The sequence below is a fragment of the Symphodus melops genome (genome assembly GCF_947650265.1).
Source record: "Symphodus melops genome assembly, chromosome: 1".
NCBI lineage: Eukaryota > Metazoa > Chordata > Actinopteri > Labriformes > Labridae > Symphodus > Symphodus melops.
In genome coordinates, this window is record NC_136691.1 from 15,669,909 (window position 1) to 15,679,842 (window position 9,934).

Consider the following 9,934-nt stretch of genomic DNA (forward strand, 5'->3'; position numbering starts at 1 on the left):
CAGTCCTTCTAAATTGTCAAACTTACTTTCATTTTATCTAAAACGCTGTGAAAGAAAATAGTGACAAAGTTAGTTTGAAGCTGTCTGATGCTCGGTTGAAGAGGGAACCAGGCGACCATCGAAACTTTGTCTGTCAGTGACCCTACTCCGAGTCCGAGGAAGGTCACACAGCCTGTTGATTGGCCCGGCGAGAACGCCTGTGGTTTCTCTACTTGCTGTCCGACTCCCTGCAGACACATGCAGACCTTGTTCCAATGCCCACACACAAAATGAACATTTATATGAAAGGAGGGAGAGGAAAGGTACACGCAGGACAAATCCTGCTGCATTTCCACGGTGCACTGTCGAGGTCTGAGCAGCGTGCAGGACTCTGGCACACAAACGGAGCGTAGAGGGAGAAATTCAGTCCCTTTTTTTTGGAGCAGGGTTTACATTAGCAGGTATCACGGAGCAGATGAAGAAATCACCGACCTCACCCCTCCCAGCAGTTTTTATTTTCTTTTATTTTTACAAATTTGACGAGCGATGTGATGAAAGGGCAAAGGGGGAGAAATCTCGCTGCTTAAACAGACCGCTAATTGGAATCAAGCGTTGTCAGGTGATAGTGGATAATTTGCATGCCGATGGGAAATCTATTTAGCTCGAGTTGTCTGCCTGAACAAGCTTGCAGTTTATGTCCTTCCCTCTGCTGTCTTAGTTTTAGATTATTGCATTGAAATTTCAATGAGTGTCAGTGTAAAATGAAATAAATGCTGCACCATACTGCAGAGACAGTAAAGTCCGACAGAAACAAAAGAATGTTCCGCCCTTTACAAACTGCCATCCTCCCCTGTTCATGTTGATTTACAGCAGGACAGTGTGCCGGTGTAGTGGATGATTTAGCTCACCTGACAGGTAGATGTTGTCTCCGGCCGAGATGACACTGAAGAAGTCGCGGTCGTAGAAGGGCAGGCTGGCCAGCGGGTACCACTTACTGTTCTGAGGGTTGAAACAGGTGACTGCTGTCAGGGAGCGCTGGTTCATCCCGATTGTCTGACGCCCTCCCACCAGAACTATCACCTCCGCTACACCTGGAGGATAAAAAGTAGAGGAAGAGATTTTGGGATTGACATAGGAGAAAAAGAGAGGTGATAAAGCAAGCCATCAGGGAAGGTTTTTTTTTTAAATATATAAATAAGGGTGAAGATTGAGTCAAAGTGCAGTTGGGAGCGGCGGCATCTAAAAGTATAAACGTGTTTTGTAGCATGCTGCTTGATTATTTTCAGATTTTTAAATATTGGCATCAACAAAGACAACATCTTTGAACTTGCAATGTCATTTTCCAACAAGAGCATCAACACCCCCTTCAACTTGTAGCCATCAGATAACAAGTAATGGTGAGGACTGCATTGTGGATGCTAACAAGCTTTACTTAACACAAGAGCTGACTCCACACAGCAACTTGTAAACACACTCGCAGTACCTCAAAACTGTTTGGGAGCAAGAGACTCACAAAAATCGATAAGTCAGGATCAACTTGGCACATTTGTATCTGGAGCTGTGTACTGTTTCATTACAAAACCCACGTGCCGAGGTCCTTGTGTGATTAAGAAGAAACTTGAGACACAATCCATACTTCCTGTTACACACACACACACACACACACACACACACACACACACACACACACACACACACACACACACACACACACACACACACACACACACACACACACACACACACACACACACACACACACACACACACACACACACACACACACACACACACACAAAGCTGCCGAACAAAGACACAAGCGATCCATAACACACAAACATGTTGGCAGGCTGCCACCTGTGCGTGTCTCAGGTCCTCTTAGTCATCAGAAGCCGCCTCCAGAGAGCGGAGGAGACGACAGGTTGTCAAACAGAAGTCAGCAGTGAGCTTGGAAGCAGCAGGCAGCCGGACAGAGGGAGGAGAGGGAGGGGATAACAGTCCCAGTTTTGGTTGAGTCTGTTCCCGTCACGTCGTGTTTTTTTTTTGTTTTTTTTACAGCTTCACGGTGTCACGTCTCTGTACTGATGAGACCTGACAACAAGCTCTCAAAACCTTAAACAGACCTTGAATACACAGCTAATGAGTGAGGCTGTGGTTTAATGGGACAGAAGCAGCGACTCTTCCTTGACATGTAATTCAGTAGAAACGCGCTCTTTGTCTTCCCTCCTCTATGAGCCTTCAACCACACATCCAGTTTGCTCTTGCTGAATGAGTTTGCACTCTCTTTCTTTTCCCCCCATGTTTTTAATATTTCACCGATAAGCGGACGGATTGTGATGAAATCCTTATCCATCATCAGGTGAAGAGCTGCATTCTACTTTCTCACACTCGTCCTCTCCTTCACACTCGCTCTCTCCGTCTCTCGCTCTTTTCCTCAAACAATCAGCTCGGACTCTTAAATCAGAAAAAAGGATCTGGCGAAGAGCAGAGAATGTTTTTTTTTACATTTATGGCACGCTCGCCTGCGTCTCGTTCTCTCAGTTTGAGAGGTGACAGAGTGTGACACTTTCTTTTTCGCTGTGGGATTCGGGCAGAGCAGCCTGGCGTTGTTGTCTCCAAACTGGAGACTAAGTCAAACTATCATGGGGGCTGAGCCAATGAAATTCAACTTCAATGTTATTCAATGTAGCTATTGAAGACCTGCACATGTGATTTATTTAGCTTGCTTTTTCTTCAGGAGTCTGATATGGTTGATAGTGTTTCACACTAAAAACGAAGCAGAACCTGCTGCACACACTCAAACTCATCTCCTCTGCTCTTAGTCCCCTAAATTCTTCCTTACTTCCTTTTTTTTTAAGCCTTTAGAAAGCGTATATTAACCCTGAGAGGTGATCAATTGGACAGATAACGGCTGGTTTCTGTGTGTTTAAAAGATGAACAATGTTGTGTATGTGTTGCTTGTGACACTGAGAGACACTGCGAGCCGCGCTGGGCCCCGCATCATTACAGCTCATTTGTCTGAGAGCTACTCCACTCGACTAGGTGGAGTTAACACTTTGTGCTGATGCTGTCCTCTCTTCTCTGCAGAGTACATATGTGGAGAGGAGGAGACAGGAACACAGCGTACGGTCTCTGTCAGACACACGCATGTCATCTTAAAGTGTGCTTGCTTCATACCAGCAAACAAACGCACAAATACACATGGAAGAAATCAGAGTGCATCCTATGAGTTGATTTGAGAGTCGATTCTCAGCACCAGCGGCTGTTAAATCCCCCAGAAAGTCTAATGGCAGCTCATCAGAATCCCATCCGCACTCCAATTAGCCAATTAGCAGCTAATGGAAAAGACATACAGACGGAAGAAACGCTGTGCATTCATTAGGACATAGTCAAAGTTTTCACTGTACCAGAAACTCATTTCTGTGCAAAAAAGGAAAACAGAAGCCCAAACAAAAGAGTGCAGCCTCATCACCATGGCTTCATGAGAAGTTTACCAGACCTGACTGACTGAACGCATTATGTCATTATAATAAGGCCATGACTGGATGTGGTGGTTAAACTCTTTTCTTGATGTCATTCTGAAAGAAAAAATAAATAGCTGTATGTTGTCAAGCACTGGTACGCATCATTCTTTAAGACCAGTTGAATTAACCCCTCACAGGAGCACGATGGCTCATGGACGTGTCAGAGTGAGTGAGATTCAATATGTACTAACAAAAAACATAAACTGGGCTATTACGGGGGAAAAAAACGATAAGCACAGCAGAATTCTACATAAAGAAAACCTGCAAAACCAGACGTTTTAAATTTGGTAATGTGGTAATTAAAATGTGCAAACGTGTTTTAAATGAGTGCATGGAGGTGTCGGTGGAAAGTGAGGTTTGTGATGAAGGGTGTCACACAGTGCGGCACTTCTCTCAGCTTTTATGTCCCTGCTCCTCATGTAGTATTTTTGGTCTCAACTGAAGATGGAAAAGGAACAACCTGCACGGTGAGACACATCTTTCACACATTTAAGACTAAATATATAACTGTTAATTAAAAGTCTGTCTCACAAGAATCAATCCAATTTCTTTGATACCACTTCAATTTGTCACTTTTGTAGAAAGGACCGAAAGTGTGAGGCGCTTAGATACCTGCACCCACCCATCCACACACACACACACATACAATAATACCTCCCCACATGCACATGACTCACAAGTTTCCATACTGACTGCCATTGGTAGAAGTGTTTCTGCTGAGTGCAGTTTTCTCTTTCTTTCTGTGCCTGACAGACTTATCAGCCGAGCTCAGGTGTTGCCCCATCTGCTTGCACAAATTCAAAGTACACGCACAAATACACACACACCCACACACACACACACACACACACTAACTCACTGCTTACATCATAAGACACACTCTGTCCGTCCTTCAAATTTCAGTTCATATCCCGCAGGCTCACCCCCCCCGCCCCCCACACACACACACTTTCATCACATCCTGACCCCTCCTCCTGTGTTCCCATGAGAGTAGACGAGACCACACTAACCGAGACCAGAGTGCTCAGAGACCAAAACAATACGGGATCAAGACTGAGCTAAGACCATGAATATCAATGACATTTCCTCACCTTGTGAGCAGGAGGAGTGTCCCCTCACTGAGACTGTAACACTGGGAAAGGCTGAAGAAGAAACCTTAGGATAAAAATCTAATTATAGTTGAATTTAAGTTATTTGTTCTTTTAGTTCTTTAAGCGTTGTCCTTCAAATCTCAGTCATTACATTGGAAGACAGCCTTTCAGTGGAGGTCTTGATTTAAAATCCTTAGTCCGCCCAGTCCAAGACAAAAACTATAGGATGATTTTAAACACTATAACACTATCTCTCACGTCTCCCCACTTTGTTTTCTTATGTAAGAAACTCAATCCTATCAACCGACAAACCTCCTTCCTTGCTTGTCTCTATGCATCTTTGTTGCACTAACATATGAATTGTGTGTGTGCGTGCGTGCGTGTACCTGCAGACAGCCTCGGCCGAGTCCTGGGTGTCTGCATCTCCTGCCGTGCGTGGGGCAGCATGTGATAGCGCTTGGCCTCGTTGACCAGATCCCGACACGCCTCCGAGGATTTGATCAGCTCCTCGTTGTCCACCACGTTGAGCAGGTAGGACGGGTGGATGAAGGGAAGACGCACCACCGCCAACAGCTCTGATAAATTCTGAGGGAAAAAAAAAAAGGAGGAAAGTCTGATTGAAGGTTGACAGACAACATGATGGAGGTTAAAACAAAGAAACAAAAGAAGGCATGAAATCAGAGTGTACAGAAAAAAAAGAATCTGCAAAGAAAAAGGAAGTTTCAAATGAACGACATAAAACAAATTGAATCACAAAACCTCGTGGATCAAACACACTCGTCTTCAAAAAAGGACCGTATGGATTTACTCCCAAAATGATTATTATTTCTGGCATGTTTCATCATGTTTGATAAAAGTCTGGGCTGTTAGATGAGCAGACATGATTGTAGTGAGACTGTCAGATGAGTTACTGTCAGTGTCAGACCCTCACAGCTTCAAATCAACACACTGCTTATTTAGGATTTCTATTTTTGTTCATGTGCAGGACATTTTGCTGCAAAGGAAAAAAAAAAAAAAATCTCCAGCAGCTTTTTATACACAAAGCAGGACTGTAGTTCTTTCATTGAAATATTGTAATCACTGTGCAAAAAAAAGTGTCAAGATTAGCTGGATGTCTTATGTCATGTGCACATTCAGTTTTGGGGAGAGTATAGCAAATATACTTGTGCGGCTGAGTTAGGACCACGCTCAGGCCAAGTGGTGACTTGAAATAACAAATGTAACAGTAACATGGATTGAAGATACAAAACATTAAGACTTATTTGAATCTATTGCTGGAAATGTGCAGCATTTATCGTATCAGACATTTTCAGTGTGTGAGGATGATGATCGGTGAACAAAACCATCAACGTGCTCCCTACGTCAACAACTATTAGTGTGACAGGTTGTTCCACTGTTGCCTGTGTGTACATTTATGGATGCATATAAAGTATTGGTATGCACAACGGGAGGATGGCAGGATCTACTGTTCCCATGGCAACTTCCTCTCAAGTTATTTGCCTTCGAAGATCTTTTGTGTGCCTGACTGCAACCCCAATGGGAGTCGGATCAATGTCAACTGTAAAGAAAAAGCTGTAAGTGGGGGGGGGGGGATTGACCCCGCTGACCCTTCGACTTAACAGAGTCACACGTGGGAGAGAGCGACAACACAGAATGAGAGAAATATCATTTAGACACTCTGACTCAGCAGAGGCCCATTAACTCCAGCGTGTTCTCCGTCTGTTAGAGACTGATGTCCTGGGACCAGAGACGAAGAAAAGGAAAAAGAGCTGTGGACAGGACAGAGCGGAGGAGAAGGAGGACCTTTTTTGCGAAAGAAAAGGAGGCTCAAGAAAAGATGAGAGAGCTTTGTGTGTCATAAAGTGTCAGCTGTCCCGTGGACGGCGTTTTGGAGAATCTGCGGAAACCTTTCGTGAGTGAACTATTAATCAAAGCTGTGCAGTGTTTCCCCTACCATTACATTATGGGGGGGGGGGCGCTCCTACACAGACTCACCGGGACAACAGCTTCAATGCCAGCGGTTGTCACAAGGCAAGGAAAACTCTGACGCACAACCAGGCCCACACACGTATGCACCCATACACGCATTGAAGTAGGTGGACACGGGATGTGAGGGGATTGAGTGAGTCTGGTGAAAGGCAGGGATAATGTGTCTTAACAGGGAGCCTCTCAGATCTGTCAGAGGCAGCCGGGAAGACGCCTCTAACACTGATGACACATGTCCGCTGAGCATTTCCTATTTCACTGCTGTCACTGAAGACTAACACCGCTCACCGTCTGTGTGTGTGTGTGTGTGTGTGTGTGTGTGTGTGTGTGTGTGTGTGCGCGTTTGTGTGTGTGTAGACGGTACCACAGCAGCATCATCAAATGACAAGAGCACTCTAATGTAATTGCTTTGCTCAGAGCAGACGGGAGTACATGTCTGCATCAAGATTTAAAATGGGGAAAGCCAATAAGGCAGCTTTGTATGATCGGTGATAAAAAACTACACACAGTGTCTCAAAAGTGCGTGTTCAACAGAGTGCGTGGCCGTGTTTAGCCTGACGGAGCTAACAAGAATCACTCAGCGGAAATGAATACCGCTGAGTGTTCTTTTCAAAGTGTACAGAGAACACACACACACACACACACACACACACACACAAGCCACGTAATGGACGAGCGAAATAGGCTCTCCAAAGTGACACTCGCTTTGGGTTCAAGAGAGGCTTTTGTGCGTTCATTCATCTGCATGACTATGTGAGCGCATCAGCTTGAAAGACGCGGGGTGTAATGGCTGACAGGTGCTCAGCGCTGGTGTCGGCGTCTTCCTCTACGAGGCGGCGACTTCAACTCCCGAAAGTAGAGGTGCAGCTTTCCGCTCATTTCAGTTGAAATACACTCACACGACTAACTGCTTACTGTGAGTCCACAAAACTTTCGGACCCTTTTCTGTTTTTTGTTTTTTTTTCCAAACTCCCTGATTGTTTTTTGACCTCTAGCTTCTTCTTTTTTTTTTTTCAAAATGCCCTTCTCTGAACAGGTAGCAAAACATGCTAGCTCCCTGTGTGTGTTTTTGTGCTCATGCGACCTCTGTGCGTTTATTGAGCAGTCCAGTTGAAATGAGACGTGTCCTGACGCGCTCTAGATATGAAACGGCTGCGGATGAGTGACTGTGGTTCAGCTGGCTGCACACATGGGGACTGTGTGCGCTTTGGACGACAAAGGACTCAGATGAAGATGGAGGTCCAGAGTTCAGTGGCCTGAATCCGACCCTGTCCACTCTTTAATGCACACCAGGGCTGATATATACGAGACACTAAACGTGCTTGTGTTCATGTCTAATGTGAGGTTTTTTTTGGGGGGGGGGGGGGGGGGGGGGGGGGGGGGGGGACGAGGGTGAAGGGAAGAGGAGCAGAAGATTCATCTCCACTCCCTGGCTTTGTCTCCTCAAGACTCTGTATTCGTCACAGTTTTCACTTTTTTTTATTTTTTTATTATCAGTTTTTGATTTAGGTTTGATCAATGTGACAGGACGCGCCTGATCATCAAAACGATGAAAAGTTCCCGTTTTAAACGTGGAGCTTCAAAGGAGGAGTGACTCAATTAAAAGTGATGCGTGTGGTGAGAGGGTCACTCGTAATTGTGAAGGTAAATGAGTCGTGAAAAAAGCGAGGAACGCTTGGTTTATATCCTTACACTGCCTCAAAGCGTGTCGGCCCTTTGATAATGCTCCGCTCTGGAAACACACAGATACGATCCTTTGCTCGGGAAAACGATTCTCTTATTCTCTTAATGAGAGCTGGAGGCGGCCTTCTTACAGTCGATTGAACACAATTAAATAAATATTAACTAATAAATACAAATGGTTATGGAGTAATAATTACAACAATATCAATTTAGCTCAGGGGGAAGCAAATGTCATAGACGGACCATTTTTGGTTTCTGATGAGTGGACAGCTGGCCCATGCTGACAGCACAACCCTTTCTGTTTTTAGACAGGAAATTAACTCAGCAACTCCGTTGAGCTGTCGCATTAGTCTCCAAAGAGCCAATAAATCAGCCTCTTCTGTCAGGTCGAGTGATATGATCCTTTACTGTCACGTTGCCATTCTATGTTCGTTTGCATGTTAAACACAATGCCGGAGTTTACCTTCACGTTTTCTTTAAGGACGCGTTTCTCTCCAACTCCCCGGTCTTTTGAGTTAGATGAGACTTAATGTGTCGAAGCAAAGCCTGAATGAGGTCCTAGTTTGGGATCTGTTAGAGCCCGGACTGTTATTACTGAGCCATGTGTCTGCGGTTGTCACACAAAAGACTGCTGGAGTCGCACCAACAAAAAAAAAGTCTCCTTGCAAATGATCACGTCGTCTTAGAATCAGTATCACACACAGCTCATAAGACTTAAAATTACACAAGTCCTCAAAGCGGCGCTTTTATCTAATTGTAGCAATGAGGTTCTCCGACATTCCTTTAACCGTTTTAGGGAGTCACAAATATGAATGACGAGGATGCAGCTAAAGAAAGAGAAGGGGAAAAGAAAAAGAAAAAGGAGAAATGTCTTTTGTAGTCTGTATTCACAACGGCCAAGAACTCCTGATCACGGACACCTTGTCAGGTATTAACCCTTATTTTAAGACTCAAAGTAAGAACAAACAGCCAGCCTAACTCTGTCAAAAGGTAAAAAGTGAATACACTGGAGGGACAGATGGACAGTTTTCTTCATATCTCAGAAACAAAGCCAATGCTGTAGATTATTTTCCTCCGATGACTACTCTTTTCACATTGTCCTTTTTTACTTCTTTCTTCTGCAGTCTTTGCGACACTGTTCTACACTAAAGTCCACAGACACACATGCATAGGTCGCAAAATGAATTTGCTCTCTGTCTTCACTCAGTGTCTTTGTGTCCCATAAAACTATTATTCACGCTCTAACGCTCTGGATTCTGTCGCCAAGCGATGTCTAGCCTTTTTCCTGGTGCCATTAGAAGATAGTGACAGCAGAGCAGAGAGAGAGAGAAAATTGCATATTATTTACCCAGCATCTTTCAATATGCCACTTTTCCACTCTGCAGCCTGCAGCTTACAGCTCACAGCACACACAGACAGAAAGACAGACTACAAAGGTATGAAAACTTAGTTTGTCACAGGTTCTGGGGTGGTGACGGGCTGGTGGTTAGGTCATGACCCGTCGCTTCCTGCTCTGTCCACTGTCCAAAAAAAAAGTGTCACAGGTTCAGGGTGATTTCCTGCTGCTGCTCTCTGACCCCAGACAGGAAGAAGGGAACGATGAGCTGATGCTTGTAATCCGAACCCTCGTGGTCACATCCCCTCCTCCTGAAGCATGATGGGAAGAGTCTG

At 44.7% G+C, this 9,934-nt stretch overlaps 1 protein-coding gene across 2 annotated transcripts in view; it reads right to left on the reverse strand.

Moving 5' to 3' along the window:
* Positions 1-9,934, reverse strand: part of klhl29 (kelch like family member 29) — an 88,022-nt gene that overhangs the window by 17,585 nt on the left and 60,503 nt on the right. For both annotated transcript variants that reach the window (XM_079370603.1, XM_079370604.1), the window contains exons 10-11: positions 4,981-5,179; positions 888-1,070 (exon numbers count right to left, since the gene is read on the reverse strand). In XM_079370603.1, coding sequence (XP_079226729.1) covers positions 888-1,070; positions 4,981-5,179 — 382 coding nt within the window. The remainder of the gene's footprint in view (positions 1-887; positions 1,071-4,980; positions 5,180-9,934) is intronic.